Source organism: Podarcis vaucheri, assembly GCF_965113315.1.
Source record: "Podarcis vaucheri genome assembly, chromosome: 6".
Lineage (NCBI taxonomy): Eukaryota > Metazoa > Chordata > Lepidosauria > Squamata > Lacertidae > Podarcis > Podarcis vaucheri.
The window spans coordinates 85,067,236-85,094,751 of NC_138764.1; the positions used below are offsets into that span (position 1 = coordinate 85,067,236).

The 27,516-nt window shown below is 43.9% G+C and overlaps 2 protein-coding genes across 6 annotated transcripts; one reads left to right on the forward strand and one right to left on the reverse strand.

Annotated features, from left to right (window-relative positions):
• Positions 1 to 4,590: 4,590 nt before the first annotated feature.
• LOC309534255 (oxidative stress-responsive serine-rich protein 1-like) lies at positions 4,591 to 18,900 on the reverse strand. 4 transcript variants are annotated; one of them, XM_082226451.1, is made up of 5 exons: positions 18,778 to 18,900; positions 8,812 to 8,932; positions 7,558 to 7,662; positions 6,495 to 7,130; positions 4,591 to 4,821 (listed from the first exon to the last, which is right to left on the reverse strand). In XM_082226451.1, the coding sequence occupies exons 2-5, from the start codon at positions 8,886 to 8,888 to the stop codon at positions 4,743 to 4,745; spliced, it is 897 nt and encodes a 298-aa protein (XP_082082577.1). In that variant the 5' UTR covers positions 8,889 to 8,932; positions 18,778 to 18,900; the 3' UTR covers positions 4,591 to 4,742. The 4 variants fall into 4 exon arrangements, with proteins under 4 accessions (XP_082082577.1, XP_082082578.1, XP_082082576.1 ...); XM_082226452.1 differs by having other exon boundaries at positions 18,713 to 18,863; XM_082226450.1 differs by lacking the exon at positions 18,778 to 18,900 and adding an exon at positions 14,598 to 14,718.
• On the forward strand, positions 14,637 to 26,602 carry LOC309534201 (oxidative stress-responsive serine-rich protein 1-like). 2 transcript variants are annotated; one of them, XM_082226328.1, is made up of 4 exons: positions 14,637 to 14,955; positions 23,143 to 23,239; positions 24,761 to 24,871; positions 25,817 to 26,602. In XM_082226328.1, exons 1-4 carry the CDS (start codon positions 14,652 to 14,654, stop codon positions 26,493 to 26,495), a joined length of 1,191 nt encoding a protein of 396 aa, XP_082082454.1. In that variant the 5' UTR covers positions 14,637 to 14,651; the 3' UTR covers positions 26,496 to 26,602. The 2 variants fall into 2 exon arrangements, with proteins under 2 accessions (XP_082082454.1, XP_082082455.1); XM_082226329.1 differs by lacking the exon at positions 14,637 to 14,955 and adding an exon at positions 17,413 to 17,497.
• Positions 26,603 to 27,516: the final 914 nt, after the last annotated feature.

Consider the following 27,516-nt stretch of genomic DNA (forward strand, 5'->3'; position numbering starts at 1 on the left):
CCCCTGAAGTTCACTTGGCCTTTACCAGGAACTGAGCCTATACTGTTGTAGAACCTGCCCTGTGGAACTCCTTGCCAATAGAAGTATTTTAAATGTCTTTCTTTCTAAAACTGCATTGTTCAGGCAGCCCTTTTGAACATTTTTTTTTAATCTGCTAGTTTTTAATGCAATATTTTCCAGGTTGTTTTTTTTTTAAAGAACATGATAGAATCTGGAGTACTTTCATCCCAAGCTTTATTTATGGCTGTGTCTCCACAGTCTAACCTCGCACATCTCATTCTGCATTGCCCTTTGTAGCAGCTCAGCCCCCAATGGTTGCATGAAAGGCCCAAGTGTCAGTGGAAGAGCATTTGCTTGGCATGCAGAAAGTCCCAGGTTTGAACCTAGAATTCCCAGGCAGGACCTGGAGAGAACCAGGCCTGAAAACCTGGAGAGCCACAGCCAGTGTGTGGAGACAATACTTAGTTAGATGGACCAATTGTTTGACTCATTATATGGCAGTTTCCTAGGTTCCTAACACCTCTTTATAGTGTCCTACATCCATGAAGCAGCTGAGACCAGCAAAATGCTGTGGCCAATGTTCTCATGCCACTTAAAACCACAAACTTCTTATTCTTTGCTAGCTCATCTTCTTTACTCTTAACAACAGAGCTGTAGTTTGTGTGGGAAACTTTGTTTTCTTCCATTTTGCCTTTAAGCATTATTTGCAAAGTGGTCCTGGATTGTTGGCATCCGTCTGTCTCAAGAGACAATGGAGTGTGTCTCCGGGGGTGAAGTCCAGAGCACCAAAGTGACCTCCCCGGGGTGCAAGCCTGGGCAGTGTGTATGGAGCTCCTGGGCTGCCCAGATGACAAGACCCCCTTTCAGCCTCTAGAAGAGTGACTAGTGGGGTGCCACAGGTGTCTTGGGCCCGGTCTTATTCAACATCTTTATCAACGACTTGGATGATGGACTCAAGGGCATCCTGATCAAATTTGCAGATGACACCAAACTGGGAGAGGTGGCTAACACCCCAGAGGACAGGATCACACTTCAAAACGACCTTGACAGATTAGAGAACTGGGCAAAAACAAACAAGATGAATTTTAACAGGGAGAAATGTAAAGTATTGCACTTGGGCAAAAAAAATGAGAGGCACAAATACAAGATGGGTGACACCTGGCTTGAGAGCAGTACATGTGAAAAGGATCTAGGAGTCTTGGTTGACCACAAACTTGACATGAGCCAACAGTGTGACATGGCAGCTAAAAAAGCCAATGCAATTCTGGGCTGCATCAATAGGAGTATAGCATCTAGATCAAGGGAAGTAATAGTGCCACTGTATTCTGCTCTGGTCAGACCTCACCTGGAGTACTGTGTCCAGTTCTGGGCACCACAATTCAAGAAGGACACTGACAAACTGGAACGTGTCCAGAGGAGGGCAACCAAAATGGTCAAAGGCCTGGAAACAATGCCTTATGAGGAACGGCTAAGGGAGCTGGGCATGTTTAGCCTGGAGAAGAGGAGGTTAAGGGGTGATATGATAGCCATGTTCAAATATATAAAAGGATGTCATATAGAGGAGGGAGAAAGGTTGTTTTCTGCTGCTCCAGAGAAGCGGACACGGAGCAATGGATCCAAACTACAAGAAAGATTCCACCTAAACATTAGGAAGAACTTCCTGACAGTAAGAGCTGTTCGACAGTGGAATTTGCTGCCGAGGAGTGTGGTGGAGTCTCCTATTTTGGAGGTCTTTAAGCAGAGGCTTGACAACCATATGTCAGGAGTGCTCTGATGGTGTTTCCTGCTTGGCAGGGGGTTGGACTCGATGGCCCTTGTGGTCTCTTCCAACTCTATGATTCTATGATGTGGTCCAAAGGAAAGGAGATGTTTGGTTACAGGAGTTGCCAGAAAGAGGTGTATAAGGCAACATCATCTTAGGGACTCTGATCCAGATTTGTTTACTCCTTAGCCTTTTCTTCTCCCAAAGATACCCTACAAGGCAGGTTTAGGACCAGAGTTTTACTTTTTCTTAGATGGCCTACCTTCCAGGTTGATGAGCGTCATGTGCTTCCCTGTACAGCACATATGGAAACTGACTTCTTGACCATTGGACCCACTATTGGTCTTGCCTGCTCAATCTTCCAGAGCCTGTCTTCATATACAGGGGAAGTCCCTAACTCACTGAGGGTTTGAGACCCACTGTCTGCCCTCACCTGGTTTAGCCAGCCAGTCGAAGCCGTTTCCTAGGGTGTAGCCACTGTTGCATGCTGATAGCTTCCAGGAGCCACAGGTGAGAGCTGAGTACAGGGTAGGGATCAAAGACAGACAAACTACCCGAGTGGCAGCATGACATGCCCCCCACCACCAAAGGTAGTACCTGTTGGAGTGTTGTGGGTATCAAGGAATCAAACTAATTGGGAGTGCTGACTCAGCAGCATGTGATGACTAAGCATCAGGAGACATGGGGCGTTGCCTAATTGTTCCATTGCCAGTTAGTATAAAGAGGCATGGTTGGCTTCCCACTTCAGTTGGTAGGGGTGGGAAGAGGTGACGACTTCTCCTTGGAATGTAATTCCACCTGTATGCTGTGTATCCTGAATGTAGAAAGACTGCTTTACAATGCTGCAAGACTGCAACTGAATAAAGCCTTACTGAAAATCCAGCTTGCCTCCTGAATGCTTCCTGTACATCACAACAGTAGGTAAAGGTAAAGGGACCCCTGACCATTAGGTCCAGTCGTGGCCGACTCTGGGGTTGCGGTGCTCATCTCACTTTATTGGCCAAGGTAGCCGGCGTACAGCTTTCGGGTCATGTGGCCAGCATGACTAAGCCGCTTCTGGCGAACCAGAGCAGCACACGGAAATGCCATTTACCTTCCTGCTGGAGCGGTATCTATTTATCTAATTGCACTGGCGTGCTTTCGAATTGCTAGGTTGGCAGGAGCAGGGACAGGGCAACGGGAGCTCACCCTGTCGCGGGGATTCGAACCGCCGACCTTCTGATCGGCAAGTCCTAGGCTCTGTGGTTTAACCCACAGCGCCACCTGCGTCCCATCCCTCTCCTAATACCCCATACACCCCAGATTTTACCAATAACACACGGGCATGCAACAGTGTATTATGCCAATGGGGGTAAGGGGAGAGGATGTTTTCCCAAGACCAAAATCTTCATATGGCCTGCTAAACTACTTCGTGGGAAAGGTGGTGAGAAGGGAAGAGGAGTTTGCTGTGGGAGGACTGTGCTCCCTCCCTCCCCATGGCCAACAACTCTGTGGAAAGGATGGCAAAAAGAGAACCAGACTGGCAAAGAAAACATCAGAAACTAGATCCTGCTCCAGCTGGACTGCCCCCTCCACCCACAGGACCATCTACCATCAGCTGTGCCCTGTGGGAAGGATCCCGATGACTTGATATACACACACACACACACACACACACACGTGTAAGCCCAATGAATTTGTATCCTGAAAGGTGAGGAGCTCAAGACAACATGAACGAATAGAGACTTTACACATACAGTGGTGCCTCGCAAGACAAAATTAATCCGTTCCGCGAGTCTCTTCGTCTAGCGGTTTTTCCGTCTTGCGAAGCAACCCTATTAGCGGCTTAGCGCTATTAGCGGTTTAGCGGCTATTAAAGGCTTAGCGGCTTAGCGGCTTAGAAAAAGGGGGGAGTGAAAAAAATTGCAAGACTCGCAAGACTTTTTCGTTTTGCGAAGCAAGCCCATAGGGCAATTCGTCTTGCGAAGCGCATCGAAAAACGGAAAACCCTTTCGTCTAGCGGGTTTTTCGTCCTGCGATGCATTCGTCCTGCCGGGCACCATTGTACTTTACACTGGCGTGGTAGATACGCTGGATTCAGAAAGATCTAGGTTCACATTTTTGTTAGTGAGGATGCTCATCGGGTGACCTTGAACCAATCTTTGGCCCAGTTTGTACATAACACTAAGCCCAACCATAGCTTAGTGCAAACATGCAGGTTCCTGGAATGAAGATTGCGGCTATTGTCCTCCTCCTCTGTTTCTGCAGCTCTACCCAAGGCCAAGCCATGGTTTGGCTTAGCATTCTATTGAATTCAGGCTTGTGGTTTGACTCCATAAACACAGAAATCTTTTATAGAATTTCCTTGAAATATAGCTTTGACAAATCAGTTTTGAAAACTTGGGATTTCAATGCCAAAGTTTTAACTATTGACACCACTTTCTCAGATCTTGCTCCAGGCTTTGTGTTTTCAAAACCCAATTTTTGCATTTAACTAGGAAATGGATACTGTAGCACTGACATTTTTTTATTGTTTTTACTAGCTATTTTCAAAACTCAAGGAGACTTCGTCCTTCTCCTTTGACCAACAATGCCTGCAAAATAAGGGACAGGCAATTCTCCTTTTTGCCTAATATTTGACATTCTCTTCCCCCACGCAATAACGTTAGGATAGGTTTTCATTGCCTGCAACAGTGTGTCCGGACAATGTTCTTTTGAAGCTTCTTATGCAAACACTACTAATTAAATGGTGCAGCTTTAGATTTAGGTCATCTGGAAAAAAACCAAAGAGCTACAATTCTGAGTAAGTTCTGTTGTTGGGACTAGAAAAAAAAAATTCTTAAGCACTGTTCTGAAAGCTCCATCTAGTGGCTATTTATTAGACACAGTAGTGTAGGAAGTTGAATTCTGAATGACTGCTTCATTGGTCCTCTAGAATTCTGTAGGTATTCTTGTCTCCACGCTTTCTGATATTTAGTTAGGGCTACAGAGAAGCATTTGCTTAACCAAACCAGGGGAACTTAGCTGTACTGCATTGTATCCTTGGCTCCAGAACTGTTTTTTCCTGCCCTCCTTCTGTCCTAAAATGGGAAAGAGACAATAAATCTAAAGCAGATTATGTGCTTGAGAGACTCCTTTCAAGTAGCACTGGTTATCTTTTAATCATACAATAGCAAGGCAGAGTTCCTCTCGAGAAAAATGGGAATGGAAGGTCTATCTGGTCAGTGCTTTTGGCAGTGGTTTGATTTTATTTCCACTTTGGCTAGGTGTAAAGCAGGCTTGATTACTATGGCTACAAAGTCAAGTTTCCTCTCAAAGCAATGGTTCTGCTTTCCATCTTAGCGTATATTTCCCCTACAGTGTAGCAGATGCTCAAATACAGTGGAAATTTGCTAATCAGAAAGAAATCAAAGAAGTTAATTCAATCCTCTTTCTCTCACATACATTAGCATATGGAGGCCCCATGGTTCCCTACCGCTGAACAAAATGGCACTAGTTGAGAAACAAATTCATGACAAGCGTGCAAAAAGCATTATGTATTCACTAAAATGTGGGGTGGGAGGTAACTGAGGGAAAAATCAAGGGACATTGACTTTAGTCAGCTATCCCGACTTAATAATTTGCAACTTATAATTTGTATTTCCTTTTAAAGGTGCTAATAGAAAAGCATAGCAGATCCCTCAAATTGTAAATAGCTTTCAAGAGCCAACTGATTAAGCATATGTGTTATGTGCAATTGATTTTTTCATCTGTTCTCAGTCATTTTAAAAGCACCTATCTTCCTGCATGACCATTAGAAGGCTACTAGGAGAAAGCCACTGTTTGCTTACTCAAAATGTCTTCTTAGAGTTCCCTATTAGTAACTTGTTTGTGTTTTCACTTTTGGCCCTTACAAATTAAGTCTATGAATAATTTTAAAGGAGTACAAATGCTCTGACAAGTAAAGTTACAGTGGGACAATGGCTTGAAGGATTAGTGCATAAACACTTTCCAGACCAGTGCAAGGAAAATTTGTATTATTTCAAAGTTATTTGCAAGAAACTTCAGATGTGGACTGCTAAACAGAAATGAGTGGCAGATTGGGGAAGTGTGAGAATTTTATGCCTACACTTGCCACTGAAATGGTGACCAAAGCAAAACCAAAAATTGATTTAGGGGATCCTCCACAGGACAAACATCTAAGGATTTAAGGAAATCTAGAAGAGTTTCAAACTAGCAAAAAATGCTTAGAGGAGTGTTACACATCCCTGACTTACGCCAAACCATTTCTTAGGTATTCCTGTTCAAGATGGTGTAGCAGTATGCTCTACCTATTTATTTATTTTTTAACAGCAAGGATTAAGTTCAGCATTTCAATCCTTTGAAATGGGTTGGCTAAAACATAATCCAAGTCACAGTAAATGTTATTTTAAAGAGAGCAATATTTAAAAGATGGCTACTTTGAAAACAAAAGAATTAATAAAGATAAAACTCTGCCCAAGAACATTCTTGAAACTTTGAAGATAATCTTATGCACCTTTCAGCCAGAAGATATTATTTCTTTTCACTTTATTTAAAAAACTACACTGTATGGCGCAAATAAACATTTGATCAAACACGCAGCAATGACAACGGACACATTTCCAACTATGGCACTGAGGGAGCATCTCACTACCACCACTGAATTTCCAACTCATGATTCTTATGTCAAGTGTACATCATCTCTGCCATGTGGGACATTTTCTTGGGAATATATAAGTAATACTCCATGTACCCTGAAAGATCTTCAATAGTCACATCATCCACAAAGACTCGAGCTTGCTCAGAACAAGACCGGGCAGAGCTTGATGAACCCATCCCAGAATGCGATCGGTTTGGCAAAGATTGCGAATGTGCTTCCAGGACTGCCTTTTCACATTCCGAAAGGACACTCCGCAAACCAGAAAAGGAGTATGCTTCTATTGCTTGCCATGGTTTGCACTGACATTCTTTGTCCACGCAAGGGCATTGCTTCTCGTAACTCAGCTTGGAGAGTGACTGGAAATCTGAGGGTTGGCTAGGATCCAGGCTGGTTTCAAAGGTCAAAGAGAAAGCAGGACAGCTCTTTCGCAAATTCTCTGAAGGCTGCTCCCTTGAGAAAGTGCTCCGCTGCTCTGCTCTGGCCCTCCTGCAGTTGCTGCTATCGAAAAGGGGACATCTCTTTCCTCCCAAGTATGGCTCTTCTGTAACACTGGGGTCTGGACCGATTTTGTGCTTTGAAGAATCCATCTGGCTTTTGTGCTTCAGTTGGTTACTTGCGGAAGATGCCTTCATGCTGCAATATGTAAACTTGGGAGGATGCAGGACAGGAGATTTAGAACGCCTGCGGCGCTGCGGCCTTGACGCCCCTCTCAAGGGTTTCCTTGCACACCTGGAGTAGAGAGCAACAATGTTAGCAGAAACTGACTCTGGAACAAAATGCACTCCAAAATAAGGTAGTGTTGTCTGTTAAAATTATTTGCTGCAGTTCTGTGAGCTGCACCTCATGGTTTCTCCTGATAATTTCCCCCTGATATATATCAAATCCAGAAGAAGAATGTGATGCAACTGTAAACTAATCAGAAACTGCATTATCTTCATCAGCCTTAACTGCAAACCTTGGCATTTCTTCCTGTCATGTATAAGCTAAACTTATCATCAAACTAAACATTAGACGAAGGCAGCCACAGAAGACAAGAGAAATGGAGTACAGTAGGCTATACCCTATTGGCTAAACATTCATTATAGCCAAATACTGGGAGATAAAATAAGGGTTTAACTCAAAGGTGTTGAACATAGTTACTAGTGAAGTGTCTTACCCATGCCAGTTCTCTCTTGAACAGACGGTTTGATGCCTGCCTCCATCAACAGCAGCTCTGACTGGAGCTCTCAATCCCATGCTGTCACTCACAGATGTGGAAGTTCTGATTTAAGGGGCAAATGACATATTAAAGTATGATTCTAACACAAAGTATCTACAGGCTGATTCCCATACGGTGTCCCCCTTAGGATTATTCACCTACATTAGCAAACAAAATGGAATATCTCCCCACCATTTTCTTGCTTATCTACAGACAAATAGATAAAGGAAAAGGCTGCCGCTCAGTGGTATTCTATGCAAAAGGTCCCGGGTTAAACTCCTGACATCTCTAAGTAGGGCTGGAAAAGATCCCTGCCCTAAAGTCAGGATAGCTGCTGTCAGTCAGTGTAGACCAAGTGGGGAATCTGGCCTGCAAGCCAATACTGGTCCACAAATTTGGTTCACAAGGCCATTTTCTCCAAGCCACACCCACCTGTCAATCAGCTGATAGGAGGCTGGGGTTCAGTTCTGCATTGCTGTGGGTACCTGATCCCAGCAGGATTTAACCTCTACTCAACAGCTGATAAGTGGGGGTTAAATCCTGCTCAGTTTGGCTCTGTGCATCTGTTCTCTGCTAAAATCTCCTGCTAGACCATCATTTTGGCAGGGGATTCCATGCAAACCTGGATCCGCTGCTAAGATGAGGGAAAATCCATCCCTTTCAAGTGAAGAATCCCAATACACATAGACCTCCCTAAGTCAGGATCAGACTCTTCTGCTAAAACTGATGGGTGTTTTTTTACCGTGTTGTAGCAGGGAACTGCTGCTAAAGTGAAGGAAGAGAGATTCCCTTTTGGCAGCACCTTGCATGTGACATCACTGTGATGTTATGTGACTGACTAGTGGGTAGCTTCACTGTCAGGGTTCAAATCCCCATTCAGTCATAAAGCTCACTGGGTGACCTTGGGCCAGTCACAGCCTCCACATAGCCGCAACTGCACCTGAGCCAGTCACAAAATGTGCCTGGGGAATTTCTAACACTGCCCGGCATGCCATTCTCCTTGCAAACAAAGAAGTAGCCATAATACTAGCTATTCTACAGGTACAACAGCCCAAACACCAATAAGAATATCAGACCCATATTGTTCATAGATGCATAGATGTAATGCTAATGCCTTTCTTCAGAGTCAATTCTATAAAAATGGAAATACACTAATACAATGCTAAAATTGCCAGATACACAGGAAGAGTAAATAGGACTGCTGCTACCTACCCAGTTGGATCCACTCTCAACTTTTTGAAAGCTGTTTGCAGGCTCTCTTCCTCTCCTTCTTTAGTTTCTGAGTCCATTTGCAGAATGTTAGAATGTTATTGGGCCTGCCATATAATGAATACTAACAAAAAATAAATCAATTAAATTTGTGTTGATGTGGAGAACACCAAGTGTAGTAAGCCTATACAGTGGTACCTCGCAAGACGAATGCCTCGCAAGACGAATGCCTCGCAAGACGAAAGAGTTTTCCGTTTTTTGAGTGGTTCCGCAAGACGAATTTCCCTATGGGCTTGCTTCGCAAGACAAAATGTCTTGCGAGTTCTTGCGAGTTTGTTTCCTTTTTCTTAAAGCCGTTAATAGCCGTTAACAGCCGCTAAGCCGTTAATAGCCGCTAAGCTGCTAATAGCCGTGCTTTGCAAGACGAAAAAACCGCAAGACGAAGAGACTCGCGGAATGGATTAATTTCGCCTTGCGAGGCACCACTGTAGTAAAACTCTACACAACTGAAATTAGATATATTGCTTCATTCACTATCATCCAGCACTCAGACCACATTTTGACTCACATCAATAGTTCATGTAAAATGCTCCTAGTTATTTGATAAAAGGATTCCATGCACAATTTCTACTGGAAACTGAAGACAATCAAGGCACACATTTTCTGCTTTACTTTGAAACCTTTTGCCACATGAGTTGATTTCCAGCAGAGAATAGTGGAATGCACTATGCAAATATTAAGTAAAGAGTTGCCTGATGTAAAGGGACAATTAAAGTGAATTGACAACAATAGGGCCTACTCCCAAATAAGTGGGATTTGAATTAGGATTGCAGCCTAAAGGATTTCTCCCTTCGTGTGAAGCTAGATTGTGGCAAACCAAATCCTACTCAGAGTAGACCCATGTCCATTAATTTAAATGAATCTATCTTGAGTAGGACCAACATTACCTGCAACTCAGTTTTTCTACACAGCACTAAGGACAGGCTAGAATCAACAGACAATATTCCCCCCCCTTTTCCCCAACCAATCTTTAGCCACAAATTAATTGCACTGGAGAGAGGATCTATTTAATAGATTAATAAAATATTTATCATACAAGCCAACATTCAAGGCAATCTATTTATGATTAGAACCGGGGCTGAAAAAATAGATGCTTCAAAAACTGGAAAGATGGAAGCTACTAAGTAGAAAGATTTTTCACAGGTCAGATGGGCACTACTCACATATATTGGGGGACGGGGGGACGGGATGACGACAGGGGACCCTATATTGCTCAGTACAAGGAGACAATTCCCATGAGCATTTCCCCATTCTGACTGTTTAGACGCCATCCTAGCTAAGCATGAAATAAACACACAGGACATATTATTCATGTTATTATAATTTGGAATGGCTGCATGTGACTGTCATGTAGGGCAGAATGGAAGGCATCACGGGATTCAGAGGCACAGAAGTAGGAACGAACAAATCTTACTTGATTGGAGGCTCTGATAAAGTACAGTGATTTATACCCATGCAAAATGACATCCACACAGTGCTTTTGCAGTCGCTTCTCACAGCGATGAACACACAATTACATCAGGATCAGGGTGTTGGTGCTTTTTGAAGGACTGATTATTACATACAACACAATTGTTAACTTAAGGAGCACTTTAACCTACAAAAGCATGCTGCATTTTATAAGCTGAATGAAATTGCTGAAGATTAATTAATGACAAAGTATCAAGCCCTGTCATCTTATCTGACCTTTGTCCTACCTGCCTTCTTTTGGTTCTAAGCCCTTTGGGCAAGGATTATGCCCCATTTGCATGCTGTATTCTAAGCAAATAGCTAGTCCTACTAAACATAGTCGTACATGATTAACAAGTCTGTTATGAAGTCAGGGGTGTAAAATTCACACACAGAGAAAATGGACATCACACTTCTTGAAGCAAGCACCCTCTATTTTTCAAGAAACTGCAAAGCATATGAATACTGACTCTTTACAGCTAACACATGGGACACATAATGCACTTTGAGCCAACACACAGGGTTTGAAATGCACTTTATGGGTTTATTTTATGGTCATAGAGTATATATAGCAGCTCAAAGAAACAATGATTTGCTGTAGAAGGAAGTTATTTGAATTTTGCAGCTGAGGACACCCAAGCTGAAATTATATTTCTGTAAGCAAACAAGTACAGAAATAACATTTAATACTTGTGTAAATCTTTAAAGGACCAGTAAGACAGGCTGTCAACTAAGAAGTTTTGCAAACTTTAGTGATTATCTTTCAGAATGAAAATATAGTGATTCATTTATATTAGAAGAGTTCCCAAAACCCATCAAGAAACCAATAGTGTAAGAGTCTTGAGAAATTTCTAGCAACCCATGCATGAAGAACTCCTAGTAGTTTCCATTAAATGTTTCCTCCTGTGAATATTTTTAGTTTAGCGGAGCATTTATTGGGTTCCCAGATACTGTTGGAAAGCAATGTCTATGCTGGCTTGGTCATGTCCACAGAATGAAAGATAGCAGAATCCTCAAAGATGTGCTCTATGGGTCGCTGGCTTTAGGCACTAGGCGCTTTAGCAGACCGATTATGCATTACAAAGATGTCTGCAAACAAAGATGTCTACAAACGTGACATGAAGACTGGCAACATCAATGCTGCTGTGGGGGAATCCCTTGCCTGTGACTGCAGTGCCTGGAAACAGGCAGTCAGGTTGTGCATTCGTAACAGGGACCAAAGGAGAAATGACCACTGGGAGGAGAGCAGAGAGAAGAAACACTATGGCACATCTACAGCAGCACAACCGGGCACCTTCATCTGCCCCAGCTGTAACAAAACATGTCTCTCCCGTATTGTTCTCAACTACTACAGCAAGTGCTGCAACCTTCCAAAAGTTTGACTTCATCCCCAAAGGGGCACTCCTCCAGTGCCTCCCAAGACAGATGAATGCAAACAGGAGGAACTCCCATCATCTCTGACCACTGGTACTGAAGGCTAGGGATGACAGGATTTGTCGTCCCAACAACATCTAGGGACCCTAGGTTGGGAAAGACTAATTTAATGCACTACTTTTATTGGTGGTTTATTACTTCTTTATAAGTTTATAGTAGTTGTTTATGAACTTGTGGGGATGAGTTCTGCTGCTTCTCATTGTCAGCCTGCAGTGACAGTGTATGCCAGACTCCACTCTGCTTCGTGCTGATGGACAAAGTGGGCCATTTGATGCATGACTTAAATTCTAAATTATATACCAGAAATGTGGGAGATTACAAGGGGTAAAAAAATAATAATGGATGTACCGTGCCATTAGAAGCAAAAAAACTTGTTCTGATGAATTGGAAGAGCCGCAAAAAGATCCCATTGAGCACATGGATTGACAATATGAACAGACTAGTTACATACGAACGAATTGCATATCAAATGGATAAATATGAAGAAATCTGGAAGAATTACTTAAGAGATAAGGAGGAAAGTGGTGGGAAGTAGGGGGAGGAGAGGTGGGGAAATACTGTTAAAAAGGTGTAGTTATAGGTATATCAGTACTCAAATCTGAATTGTTAAATTGTGTTATTGTGGTTTTTGTTGGTTGCTGTTTGTATTGAAAAAATGATTAAATAATAATAATAATGCATGGGTCAAACTACTCTAACTTTCAAGTGCTTAGAATGCCAAACATTGCAGATGTCTTGGAAAGAGGTGCCATATGGTGTATTGGCATGTACCACCAGAAAAAAGCACTGCTCCTCGCCTGCAGGGATGCAGCCATCGTTTCTGCTCCCCTACCTCCAAATCCTTTTTCATAAAACTGTTACAAATATTTTGATCTTCATGGATTTCGTTTATCAATCTCTTACAAAGAAGAAGGGGAAGACAAAACTCTTTAAATAGGGCATAAACTTAATTACAAACTTTTAATATTTAAACTTTATTTTTGAGTGGAAGAGGGTAAATCTGTTTCAGCAAAAACAATCGTCTTATACCTTTGTTACGGCATGTTATGTGCCAACTCCTAATAATAATAATAATAATAATAATAATAATAATAATAATAAATTTTATTTATATCCCGCCCTCCCCAGCCGAAGCTGGGCTCAGGGCGGCTAACAACAATAAAAATAGTTCAACATTCTAAAACATTCATTATAAAATTAATTAAATCAAATTAAAATCAAATTAATGGCAACCATCAAGCAAAATTTTGTGTAGATTGCCAGAGGAGGGGGTCAGGCTGCGCCCTGACAAAAGGCCTGGTGGAACAGCTCTGTCTTGCAGGCCCTGCGGAAGGATGTCAGGTCCTGCAGGGCCCTAGTCTCTTGTGACAGAGCGTTCCACCAGATTGGAGCCGCGGCCGAGAAGGCCCTGGCTCTAGTTGAGGCCAGCCTAACCTCTCTGAGGCCTGGGATCTTTAGGGTGTTTTTATTTGCAGACCGTAAGTTTCTCTGTGGGACATACCAGGAGAGGCGGTCCCATAACCTGATGCCCTCCAGGTACTTTGAACTACAACCCTCTTCAACCCACCAGTTTGGCCACTTGTCAGGGATGCTGAGGGGTATGGTAAAAACAACAACAATACCAAGAGGGCATCAGGCTATGGAAAGCTAGCACGTAACATGCCGTAACAAAGGTTTCAGGGTCTTTGTGACAATGTGAGCCACCTTAAAGGCTGTTTTTAACCTGGTGCCTTGCAATGTTTGCTAGAGCTGTGGTTCCCAATTATCTAAGTACTGCGGATCCACATACTATAAAATTCACATGCTATAAAAACATGTTTTTCCCCTAAAGTCATCAACAACTTAGGAATTCAGACTTAGGATTAACTGGAAGCCTAGCAGCGTGATCTTTGCACGCATACTCAGAAATAAGTACCACCGAATTCTTACCAACACAGGGTAGTAGTTAAGAGTACCAGACTAAGATATGGAAGAGCCAGGTTCAAATCCACACTCTGCCATGAGCCAGTTACTCTTTCTCAGTCCAACTTAACTCAGCAGTGAACTAAATTAGTTGAGCATGGGTTGGGGGGGGGGAAACCAACAACTTATAATGACCCTCAACCAAAGAGAAGCATAAAAATGAAATTAAGCTGTAGGCCAAACCCCACAAGACTTCTGAAGTGAAGGGTGGTGGTAACCCAGGACAGGACCTTTTTCTCTTTGGGCGCCCTGCTTTTACAGCACACTCTCCAGGGAAATTTGCCTAGAACCCTCTCAAACCACTTCTGCTGCACTGCATTCTTCTTTACTGGGAGGATACTATTTTATAGAACTTTGTTCGGGTATACCTAAAAAAAAATGGAGGGGGGGATATACAGGTGCTTAAAATAAGAGAGCTTTTCGAAACGTCAGGATAAATCGGCAAGTACTTTAGATGTAGCAAACAGATGAGGCAAGCAATCGTCAATATGTTCCCCCCTCCATCCCCACAACGCCCCTTTACTTGTTTTAAACCAGATGAGCAGCTAAAAGCGCAGACCTAGGAATTCTGTGTAGGAATTCTGTGGCTATGAAGGGCTACTGAGCGGAATAAGAGAACAGACACAATGGACGGCAGTGGAGGCCGGTCGGGGTCCTGCCCTCCGCCCGTCCCCCCTTCGGCTCCCCTGAAGGCGGCTCCGCTGAGGCGAAAGGCGCAGGAGACCGACAAGGGACGATTGAGACCCGCCGGAGTAGATCCCGTCGAGGAAGAAGCCCTCCCGCCCAACAGCCTCTTCCCCCCCTCAGGCTCCCAGAAACGCCTGAAGCGACGCGAACCTGTTTCCCTCATCGCGCCCCCTCCCCGCTTACAGGTACCCACTCACCCGCTCAGCCAAGGGAGCCACTGCCGGAAGTGAACAAAAAATCAACAGGAAGTGATGACACTGCGGGCGCATGCGCTCAGCACCCGCGGGACTTTCCCGCGCGTTTGCAGCCGTCCTGGTGCCTTCGCTTGTGTAACCGAGGACGCGCTCGGCGACGTGGCGCATGCGCAACGCTGCCACCAAGTCCGAGTTTGCTTTCTAGCGCCCCCACCGGTTCCTAAAGGAAGGCGCGTCTGCATCCGGGTCACTCGCGCGTCGCTCCCTCAGGAAAAGCAGCGGCGCTCGCCGCGCGGGAAACGAAACGTCCGAAGTTCTGTTGCGGGGAGCGGTGGGGTCTCCGCGTTTCCTCGTCTGCCGAGTAAGTATGGTCCTTTCCGGCCGCCTTCCCCTCCCTCCCGTCTCTCCTCAGGGGAAGCGAAGCTCCGCGGCGCCGGGTCCAGTCTGCCGAGGGCGGCTCTTTTCTGCTGAGTCACTGCGCCAGGTGCTCGGCGACGACTTTTCCGTGGCCCCGGAGGCCTCGCCGGGGCTCCTCGACCGCCTTGCCTCGCTAGTCCAGCTTCGCCGCCGCCGCCGCTCCTTACAGATAAGAGCCGGCAGAAGCTCCACTGGCAAAGCTTTCCCTTGCGGTTTCGGGAATGTTAATGTGCCGTTTAGCGCTCATCAGTCCAGTGGTACCTCGGGTTAAGTACTTCATTCGTTCCGGAGGTCCGTTCTTAACCTGAAACTGTTCTTAACCTGAAGCACCACTTTAGCTAATGGGGCCTCCTGCTGCCGCCGCGCCACCAAAGCACAATTTCTGTTCTCATCCTGAAGCAAAGTTCTTAATCTGAAGCACTATTTCTGGCTTAGCGGAGTCTGTAACCTGAAGCGTATGTAACCTGAAGCGTATGTAACCCGAGGTACCCCTGTAGTGAGTTAAGAGTAAGAACCGTCATCGCAGAAACCTTAAAACACAGAACCTTAAAAGGCTTAGACTGTTGAGCTTCCAGCGCAAGCTGAGGTGCTCCAGAGACACGGAAGTATTGGCACGTTTACACGTTTACAGGTGCCACATGATAGCCGCACCCGGATCTGTAAGAAGAATTCGACGTTTCAAAATTATGCTTGTCTTTTTTTTAATGTTTTATCTTTTTTCTAAGCAGCTTTGAGGTTCCATGAGTACTTCCATTAGCTATGTTGGTCTACCAGCGAATGGGGACAGGCAGATTGAGTGGAATGAGATCTTCTGTGGGACTAGCTTCCCGCTTTAAAATTTTGTTGGCTAATAATGACTAGTCTAATCTGACAAATAGCCTTTTATGGCCAAAACTCGTGCCTCCTTAAGGAGCCACAAGGGCCTTCGATGTTTGGGAACTGCAACAGGCTAGGACAGTTACTCCTTGTTCTTGGTGCAGTATAAGCATTCAGAGCAATTGTGAAACTAAGATTAGGAGGTGTTAACCTGCTTTTTTAGGACAGGCATGTTCAACTTAAAGTCGGCTTTGATCTACAATCCAATACAAAAACTGGCAGTGATCTATCACCCAGGGATGGTGGCAGGGGCGGGTGGGCGCTGGCTGCTTCCCCTGAGGGGGCAGGTACGCACAGTGGCAAAACGTCCCTTCTTGTGAGAGGGGCTTGCCAGCTGCTTTTCCGATGCCTGGTTCCCCAACAGGGCAGGTGCATGCAGCAGTTAAACATTTCCTTTTGTGAGAGGAGCTTGCCGGCTGCTTTCCCGACTGGGCACGCGTGGTGCCAAAACAGCCCCGTGATCAACCACATTCTTCCTGCAGCGCCCTGATCAATCTTGATCAATGCGTTGGACATTCCTGGTCTATGATATTCTTAGTGGTTTGTCTCAATTAAAGTTCGGGCTTCACTTGGTCTTCATTCTGTTGTTACAGAAATTGGCCCAACTTGCCAGATGGTTATCTCCACTTGCTGTGGGCCAAGTTTGACAGGTAGGTGGAGCCCCCCACCTATCAGTCAGTTGATAGCAGGTGACTTTTAAAAGCCTACTTTAAAGCAAAATTAAAAAAAATTCCGTCCAGTAGCAGAGACCAACTAAGTTTGTTATTGGTATGAGTTTTCGTATCTGAAGAAGTGTGCATGCACACGAAAGCTCATACCAATAACAAACTTAGTTGGTCTCTAAGGTGCTACTGGACGGATATTTTTTTAATTTTGTTTCGACTATGGCAGACCAACACGGCTACCTACCTGTTACTTTAAAGCACTAACTTGATAAGGGCTTCTTGGAGTATTGCTGACACCCTTCAAAAGGGCTATCTTTGGAATGCTTTGCATAGGGCTTTTTGGGCGCCATCAGTCAGCTGGCTGGCTTTTTAGGCTGAGCCAGGTTTTACTTGCCCTTGCCTGTTAGGTCAGGTGGGCATGGCTAGGCTGAAATGACCCTGGCCAGTTGCGGGGTCCTGTCGGGCCCAGTTTGGCCTGTGAGCCAGAACCCTGATAACTTGTGTGATTGTTTGGCTTTCTGTTTTTGAAAACATTAGGAAAAAGATAGCTGAATGTATCAGGTAGTGGTAATGCAGAGAAAAGCAATTAGAATAAGCAAAGTTTTTGTTACAATGTGGAAAGTGTCTGTTTTTTAAAAAAAACACCAAACATTTCTTTGATTAGGAAATAAACCTTTCTGCAGCAAAAATCATATGCAGTTATATCATGGTTCTCTTAAGTATCAGACCACATGTTAACTTGCTAGAAACTACATCTCCCCCCCCCCATTTTTAAAATCTGTGTGTCCAGCTATAGCCATATACATTTTCCGCACTTTATGGGTCTGGATAAAAGTCAGATCTATCAAATACAAAATGAATAATTTTGTTTTCACATGGTTTTGGAGACAATATCCCTCAAACAACTATCAGATTCAGATCCCATCTGTCCTCACAGATGGAATGGTAAAAATTATAGTTGCTGTACAGTTGTGCTTAAGTCCTGTTTGTGGGTTTTCCACAGGTATCTGGTTGGTCACTATGTGAACATGATGCTGAACTATATGGGTTGTTGGCCTGATGCTGTATGCTTTTCTTACATCTGAGACTTTTTAGTGCAACCTTGATGCAAAAACCTGACAATGGCTTTTTACGTGGGATCTTCTCCTAACCACTGTCAAAACACGCCTAACAGTTGTTAGTAACGATTGGGGTTGAATGTGCTCCTTCCTTTTCAATTTAATGATGTATCACAATATATTGTGATGTTTAGCTGGTGATACATTGCGATGTTGAAAAGTTTATATCGCCCAGCCCTAACAGCTCTACAGGGAGTCCAGCAAAAAATATTATCTTGCAAATGAAGAGGTACTGCTTAAAAATAATGAATTACCGGGTAGGTTTCAATCCCAATCCCATTGGCCTGGGTGTTAGCCCTTTTGAATTCAGTAGTATCCATTTCTGTGTAGAAATGGTTAGGATTGTGCTGTTAGGCCTGTTTTTCCAAGAATTTTTATATAACAGACATATTTAACTGACTGCAGTACTTGCTGAAGCTGCAGCACAACATTTTGGACTAAGAGATACACACACATACACATGCATACATGCAAACATAACAGAATTTATAAATACTTATGATTGGCCACTATTGCTGAGGCTGAGCACCGTTTAGTTTGTGGTGTCCAATTAAGAACTGTTTTGGAAAAAAATAAATGGAAAGTGCTGCATTGAGTAAAAATGGTGACTAGCCATTCTGTTTTTGTTTCTGTTACCCAGGTTTCAGGAGCCATTTGGCTCCTAGTGTTTATATCTCATTTTCTAACACTGCTGGTGAAACAAACCATAGTTGTCATTAAATCACAGTTCAGCTTAGGGTGAAAGTCCAGAGCTTGCTCATGGTGCCACATCAGCCCATTGTATGAGGGTTTAGTTTAAATTATCTGGAAGTTGATATATTATTAACTTTTAACTTTTAATTTCTGTCTCTCCTTTTCCTTCATCTATAATTATTTTTATTGTAACCCCACACATAGGATTTGTTCTCATTTTAACAGTACAGTACCTAATTTTTGAGACCCTTCCTAAAGTATTATTACTGCTACTAACCATGATTTGCACAAAGTATATACACTTCTGTTTTTATATCTTCATTGTGAATAATAAAAAGTGAGAGCTTGCCTCAGGCTTTCAGAGGGTCCAGTATTCAATTAAGTTTTCTGCGAAAGACAAGCTGTTTTATGTACCTTTGTAATCCATCTGTATGGCAGATAGGAATTCAGAAAGCAGTCTTGTAGTTCATCACTTCCTTTTGTGTCTTCCTTGTTGCCTGAGTCAACACTTAATACGTACATCAAATACATTATGACACACTTCCATCCTTCTAGATGTGTCACAATGACATCTGTCAAGCAAGTAGCTAAGGCACATGTCTGAATGAAATCATTTCAGAGCAAACAAACATCAGCTGAGTGGAGCAGGGAGGGAGTTCTGTCCAAGTGAGCATTTTTCTGTCACTTTCATTTTATTGCCTTTATCTTAGTTTTTCAACAAATGTGAGGGCTGCAAAATTTGAACACCCCAGCATTTTCTTTTTAGAGCATATGTAGGTAGCTTAGGTGTGTCAACCTAATATTCATTTTAGTAATTTTTAAAATAGTTTTTGTGTGCCTTCTGCATGGAAAAATTAGAGCTGATATCTATGGTCAGTTCCGTAGATTATATTTATGCAACCTTGTTTTTAGTTTCTATGGGAGACATCCAATATTGTCTACCTAATGCAATGGAAATCTACTTGCACAACAAACTAGCTTTCTTCTCTCCCTGTGTGCTGCCAAAATCTCCAGAGGTTCCCCAACTCTGGAGCAGATTTGGAGGGCTGCAGGGAAAAGGAGAGCAAGGAGAAGAGAAGCCCTGTTGCACATGCTGCATTGGATCATGCCCTATGCATGCCTATTAATATAAAAGGTATCATGCATAGGGTCTCAATATAAGACACTGAGTTTCAGTGACATTTGCTTCCTTCTTTCTAAGTTAGTCATATTGTGGTTAATTTTTTTACTTGAAATTAAAGTTTTGTTTTCACTGAGAGACTAACCATATTCTGGATCTGTACACTGCAAATGAGGGCTCAAATGACTAATGTTTGCCACTGGTAGGCTTAAGGAACCCACTCTCTGAGATCTAGTTTTCCATACCAACTGGGCTGTATGAGTTAGCATTTCATCATGTGTGTCTCAGCCTACTGTCTAAGAAGTTTTACCACATCAGTGAGATTTAGAGTTACGGTAATAATCAAAGTCACTGGTTTAAGAAGGTCTTCATCTCTCCTGTAAACAGGATTGTCTTTACTACCTGTATAGTATTATATAGTATTTCTAAAGTAGTATCAATATTCACCAGCTGTTTGGAAAATATTGACAAACTAGAAGGAAATATGAATGTAGCAGTGCAATCACTACAAGGTAAAGGAATTGCAACAATTTCCAGCAATGCTGGCTGCAGATTTATGCATGCTTATTTTGAAGTAAGCCTCATCAAATTTAGTGAGATTTGCTTCACAGTAAACATACACAGAGCTGGGTTGTTGCAAGAGGTGATAATGCCAGATCGATACAAGATATGATGTCCCGCATCCCAGTGTCTCGTCTGTGGTGCTAAAAACAGCTTTAGGGACAGCCTTGGATTGTCTATTCCCTTTTGGTGCTAATAGCAACTGGTTGGGTTGAGTTGAGTTGGGTGGGTGATTTAAGTTGGGGAGAAATGATAGAGGAAGAAATGTTAGTTTGTTTGTTTTTTTAAAAAATCCCATCCCTAGCACCCTAGCATTGAAGTCCAATCCAAATTGCTCTCTATGGCTGCTTCTAACCTAATAAAAGGTTTGATTTAGATATAGCAACGTAATATAGTTCAGCACTGTGAAGGGGTGAGGCAGGTCTCAGGTTTGGGTACTTCCCTTCCTTGTGACCTGACACCCGATCCCTCTGGTGCAGCTGTGAGAAACAGATGTGAAGCTTCCACTTCTGAGTTTAAAAAACCAGCTGTGGTTTGTCATAATCTCTGATAAGGACAATCTGTGGCTGGTTTAAACTATGGCTTATTGAAGTAAGCCAAGATCATTCTAGTTGCTGATTCTACCTTGTTCCAATAAATCAATAGTTTGATTAATGGAAGTTCCTTGTTTTAATAAAATTGCAAACCGCAGTTAGTTTTAAACCAGGAAGCATGTGCTTCCTGCCTTTTCCTGGCATGCATTGAATGAAGAGAGGTAAACATTTAAGCCTGAGATTTGTGTAGTTTTTAAATGGGCTTATACTGTTAGGTTTGAATTGGGCCACTAGGAGAGGTTTTGAATTAGGCCACTAGGAGATCTGACCATATGTAGTCTGCAAAACTTCAAAAAAAAGCACTAACCTCAGCAGAAGATTGGAATATTTATGGTAATCAACACTGCAAGAAAGAAACATACTTCTAGTTTATATTTTTGTTTAAAGAAGGGGATGAATGTTACCACACAGGACCTGTGACAGATGTTCAGATCTCGATAAAGGATCACCAAATGAATATTTTTACTTCATCATATGGTATTTGTATAGCTTTGTTTTTCTGAACTTTTTTAAAAAAACTGCTCCTCAAAATGGTACTTGGGGAAACTGATAAGGACAATGATGGCCTTTTCTGTCAGGAAGCATTCAAAGAATACCAACAGTGTAGTCATATGTGTGCTCAAGATTCCCACAAAATGGAGAACAGCCTCTTACTCTGGGCTTCAGTTAGATGGAGATCACAAGCCAAACTGACTGCAAAGCAGCTCCACCTCCACAGGCTTGCCGGGAAAGCTCTGAATTCGGTGGGACTCCTTAATAAATGTACGTAGGACTAGAGCCCTCCAGATGTTTTGGGACTACAACTCGCATAATCCCTGACCACTGGTTCTGTTAGCTAGGGATGATGGGAGTTGTAGTCCCAAAACATCTGGAGGGCCAAGTTTGCCTATGCCTGGACTGGAGTCTCAAGGCTCTTTTCTGTATTATCTCCCCCCCTCCCCCAGCTACAGAAGTGTCCACACAACTGAACATTCTATGCATTAACTTCTTACACTGCAAAATTCCAGAATGGGACAATACCTGGATAGGAATTAGCAAGTTAAAAATTTGTAGGATTATTGTATCATATAGCTTAACATAACATGTTAATTCCTACACATAATTGCCTTTCCTGTAGGAATGATGAAGCAGCCCTACAAGTAATGTATGAAGTGATCCTTTGAGGTGTCATTTTTTTTCCTGGAGAAGTTTGGTCTGCTCTTGCACAGCAGTCAGAACTTAAAATTGTTGGTCAGATTGGTGTATAAGCCTTCTGACAACTTTGACTTCTCCAACAGGATTTGAGTACCTTGTGTGAAGACACTATTACCGTATTTTTCGCCCCATAAGACGCACTTTTCCCCCTCCAAAAATGAAGGGGAAATCGGGGTGCGTCTTATGGGGCGAATGCCTGCAAGCCTCGCGCGCCCGGCAGGAGGTCCCATCGGGTGCGCGAGGCTTGGGGCGGCAGCCTGTCGCCCGAAGCACGGGGAGCCCTCGGGAGGGCTCCCCCTGCTTCGGGCGAGTGTCTGCAAGCCTCGCGCACCCGGCAGGAGGTCCCACCGGGTGCACGAGGCTTGGGGCGGCAGCGGACTGCTTGCGCGCACCTAGAAGCTTGGGGCGTGCGGAGCTCAGCACGCCCCAAGCTTCTAGGTGCGCGCGAGCAGTCCGCTGCCGCCCCAAGCCTCGTGCACCCGGTGGGACCTCCTGCCGGGTGCGCGAGGCTTGGGGCGGCAGCGGACCAAGCTTCTAGGTGCGCGCGAGCAGTCCGCTGCCGCCCCAAGCCTCGCGCACCCGGTGGGACCTCCTGCCGGGTGCGCGAGGCTTGGGGCGGCAGCGGACTGCTTGCGCGCACCTAGAAGCTTGGGGCGCGCTGAGCTCAGCACGCCCCAAGCTTCTAGGTGCGCGCGAGCAGTCCGCTGCCGCCCCAAGCCTCGCGCACCCGGTGGGACCTCCTGCCGGGTGCGCGAGGCTTGGGGCGGCAGCGGACCAAGCTTCTAGGTGCGCGCGAGCATTCCGCTGCCGCCCCAAGCCTCGCGCACCCGGTGGGACCTCCTGCCGGGTGCGCAAGGCTTAGGGTGGCAGCGGACTGCTTGCCGGCACGCAGAAGCTTGGGGCGCGCTGACCTCAGCTCGCCCCAAGCTTCTGGATTAGCGCAGGGGTCCGCTAGCCCTGGGAGAGGCGCCCGGCTCTCCCACGCTAGCGGAGACCTTGCCGGCACACAGAAGCTTGGGGCGCGCTGAGCTCCGCACGCCCCAAGCTCCTGGTGTAGCGCAGCGCACCTGGGGGGGGGAAATAAATTTTTTTTCCTTTATTTCCCCCCAAAAAATCTAGGTGCGTCTTATGGGCCGGTGCGTCTTATGGGCCGAAAAATACGGTAAATTACTATTTATAAGTCTTGTTTCATTTCCTGATAATACCATGGAACCGGGATCGCTGCCACTAGACAAATCTAGTATGAATTTCTGTACAACTTTAGTTGCCTCCATTTTATTCTCACATGCTTATTTTTCTTCTTTTCTTTAGCTTGCAGAGAGGAAGCAGTGGGTTGTTCTCTAACAATGTTGGAGATAGAAGAGAATCTCCAGGCAGCTTTCAAAAAGCTAAGAGTAGACTCAGAAGGGTAAGTTAATGTAATTTTTACTGTTAAGAGCAAAACATGGCTGCACAATGTGGGAAATGACATGGCTTTGTGACTGAAGTTTGTTTTGAAAAAATTCTTGCTGCCATGGTTTTTGAGTGAAGTTTGATATTGGTCTGGTCTAGTTAGCACATAACACCAAGCCATGGTTTGTTGAGCCAAAGCGTAATCTTGTTTTTAACTGTAGTCTAGCTTATGTCCAAGCCCAATAGCCTTGTTTAACCATGGTTTGCCCATCCTGCCCCAGACTCTCATCAAGCTACAGAGCACAGGACAAAGAGCTGCTGGACAACAAGCCAAGCTCTCAAGTAACAAACTGTAGCCTGTTTGTTCTTCTGAGAGTTGATTTGTGGTTTGTTGAACAAACAATGGTTAAAACAAACCATGGCTTAGCATTATGTGAATGTAGCTGATTATTATCATTAGCTGCTTTACTCCTAAAAATGACTCAAAGCGACTTACAATCACAAGTGACATAGGGAGCATACAGGGCAGTCCCATTTACTGGATACACATCAACTGTAAGCAGTACTCATTGGTAGTAATATCACCAATTTTTAGTTTGTAATACACTCCTCATTGGAGATTAGTGGCCTTCATGAGACAGTTTCATCTTAATTGACCTGGTTTAGGTTTTACAACTATGTGATAAAAGTATTGTCCATCCCTAGCTTTTCCATGGTGTTTGGATGATTTGTAGAAATGGAATATAATGAGGCCAGTTGGGGTGAACCATGAAATTACTGAAGAAGCATGACAAAGCATAGTGAAATAGGGAGTACTGAAGAGTTTTTGTGAATGAGACATAAGAGTCTTGATGGATTTTATGATAGAGCTTAGAACTGCAGTTTTTTAATACCACCAAAAACTTTTCATTGGTTAAGTAATTACCCATCTGCTCCATGATCTCTTTTGCTTCCTTTGAGTACTGTGATTGGGTAAATCCCTGGAAAGCTTAGAAAGGTTTACTTGGTTAGGCCAGCAGTGTAATGGGGTATGCAAGTTGGCACCATGCTTTCTCGGGGTTTGGCTGTCTAGTCACACTTGACTGCTCCTTCTGCGTATTCAGGGAATGACCCCTTCTGGACCACACATAATTGGGGGAATTTACTCATGTGTTAGGGCAGGGGTAGGCAATGTGGTGTCTTCCAGATGCTGTTGGAATTCCATCAGCCCCAGCCAGCAAGGCTGATGGTCAGGGATGATGGGAGTTGTGATTGAACATCTGTAGGGCGCCTTTTATTACGGGACTGCTTCCCCTTGCATCCTGGATTTACACTGTTGGTCAGGTTGTTCTTGTCCAAACTAGCATGCTGGCCAAAATACAAAAAGGAGCCAAGTGTGGGTAATATATTAACGATTTTGTGTGGATATTGAAATGCCCTCATAAGTTAGCCAAGGAGCAATGAAAGACAAGGTTAGAACTTTAACAGAAATTAAGCTCTATCGAGGGAAATAGAAGTCTTACAAATTTATGACAGCCTGTATTTTTCCTGGTTTTAGATCCACTGCTTCTCTTCCTGTAAATGAGGGGGTGCCTCCAAGAGCACTTATAAAAACTACAGATGAAACCAAGGTGAAGTCTGTGTGTGCATCTAAAGAGAGCTGGCATTGGTAAGATGAATTAGTTCTGATTAATGGAACTATGTCAAATGTGGAAATGCTAAAGTGTTCTGCTGAACATGGCCTCCCGGAGCTGCTTATAAATATCAAGAGGCTGGAGCTTGAAGATGACGACTTGGGATAAAAGAAGAGATGTGAAAGAGGTTTCATCAAGTAGTAGCACACTTGACCACTGCAGCTGAGGCATGTTCCTGTTCCCCAGGAGGAGGGCAGGGCAAACTGCCACGTGTCTTATTGTTCAGATAATCTCCAGCCCTTCATGTAATTGGAAAACAGATAACTGGTTTTTACATGTCCGTTGGCAAAAAGGGCAGAAAAGTTGCTGTTATCAGGGTGGTGTCTTCTTCCAAATCAGGGCACTGCTACTTACACAACACATTATTGCCTCAAGGGGATTGGAAGGGGAGCTGCAGAAACATCCCGTGTTGCATTCAGATTCTAGAAGGATATATATTTATGTGTAAAATGTATGCCTCCCACCAACTCTTCAAAAGAAAAAAGAGCAACTCTCCATTGTGCAAGTAGAAATCCTTGCACTGATGAACGAATGCCTTGGCACTACGTTGGATCCCACTCTTGAAGGCATTAAGTGTGATGATAGGGGCTCTTCTTAGGCCCACAGCTCTGAGCTGTGTAAATTATACTGTACTAGGACTAACATGCAGCTGAGTTTTCTTACCTGTCTTAGTTCTAGGTAGGTATTAAAACTATACATATGCTGTGGCATGATGACCCCCTTATTCTGCCGTTTAGGTGTTTGATGACATTATTTGCACATGGGTCTGGATGTATAACATAGGCACATTCCATGTGATCCATATAGGAAAGTTGAAAAGTTGTTAAACACTCACTTCTTCGTAAATTGCAGCATAGAGTGATTAGAGAGAGCTGGATGACCATTTATGCTGTATTAATTTTTGCATTTTCACCTTCTAGGTGTTTGAGGAAACCTTTGAGAGGAACAGTGAGAACACAGCGGCGGTGGCGGTCAAAGTCTCCAGTACTCCATCCTCCTAAGTTTATCCATTATACCACGAAAATGCTGCCTTGTAACCAGCCAGTGCACAAGAACCCAGCTGACACTTCTGAAAGCAGCAGTGACCCGGATGTGTCAACCCCAAAGGAGTTCTCTAAGAATGAACAGGCCAGTCACCCCCTCAATGATGTTGGCGAGAAACAAAAAGGTGCTCAGCATTCTGTGGCATCCATGGTTGAAATGCCTAAGAACAAACTTGAAAGTGGTGTTTTTCCTACTTCAGCCGTTCTAAAGGCCACAGATCTTTCTGATTTCCAATCTGTGTCTGAGCAAAATAAAGGGAAACTCTGTGCGTGTGTAGACAGGGCCTGCCAGTGTAAGCGATGGCAGGACATGAAAGTGTACATGTTTTCTGGCCCACAAAATTCTCCCCAGTCTGCACCTAAAAGACCGCCACATGTGCAGGACAGTTCCCAACCTTTGCCATCAAGAACTCCCTCCAGCTCTCTCAGGTCTTGCTCTGAGCAAGCCAGGGCTCATGTGGATGATGTGACTATTGAAGATCTTTCAGGGTACATGGAGTATTTCCTGTATATCCCTAAGAAAATGTCCCACATGGCAGAAATGATGTACACCTGACAACAGTGGGCTCTACTGAACAAAGGGTTTTGGTATCTGCCCTTGGTCACACTCCATCTCAGAAGCAGTTGCTCTCTGTGCTTGTAATAAAGACACTTTGCATCACAGCCAATCTTTTATTTTTCATACTCATTAATTTATTACTACTGTTTATTTATTTCAGCAATTGATATACTGCTAAACACCTTCATATCTCAGCATTGTACAGTAAGAATAAAAAGATACAATAAAGATAAGTTAAAACTAATAAAACAAAATAAGAAAACTTAAAATGTCAGCTGAAATAAAAAGGTCTTCACTAAGCACTGGGGAAGGTGGGGTGCTGGCCTCAGCTAATTTAATGGTAACCATAATTCCAAATCAAGACTACAAAGGTGAATGGCAAGACCAGGGAATTCTACTGTCTTGTACAGGGCATAAGATCAGTTAATGGGGTAGTTTGGATTAACTGGCAAAGAACATTCAGAATCAAGAGTAGCAAAATCACTCCATGGGGAAACCAGTATAATCTACATTTGGGGTGAAATAAAACATCTTGCTGTACTTTCTGGTGAAATATTTATGTACATCCCACAGATACTGTAAGCTGTGGAAGGATACAGTACTTGAAAACCATAACTTATTTTCTTCTGCCTATATTCCTAGTATTTGGGTCTTCCCCAGAAATCTTTATTTGTGAAACATAGTACAGTGGTGCCTCGCAAGACGAAATTAATCCGTTCCGCGAGTCTCTTCGTCTAGTGGTTTTTTCGTCTTGCGAAGCAACCCTATTAGCGGATTAGCGCTATTAGCGGTTTAGCGGCTATTAAAGGCGTAGCGGCTATTAAAGGCTTAGCGGATTAGCGGCTAAAAGTCTATTAGTGGCTTAGCGGCTTAGAAAAGGGGGGAGCGAAAAAATCGGAACACTCTCAAGACGTTTTCATCTTGCAAAGCAAGCCCATAGGGAAAATCGTCTTGAGAAGCAGCTCAAAAACGGAAAACCCTTTCGTCTAGCGGGTTTTCCGTCTTGCGAGGCATTTGT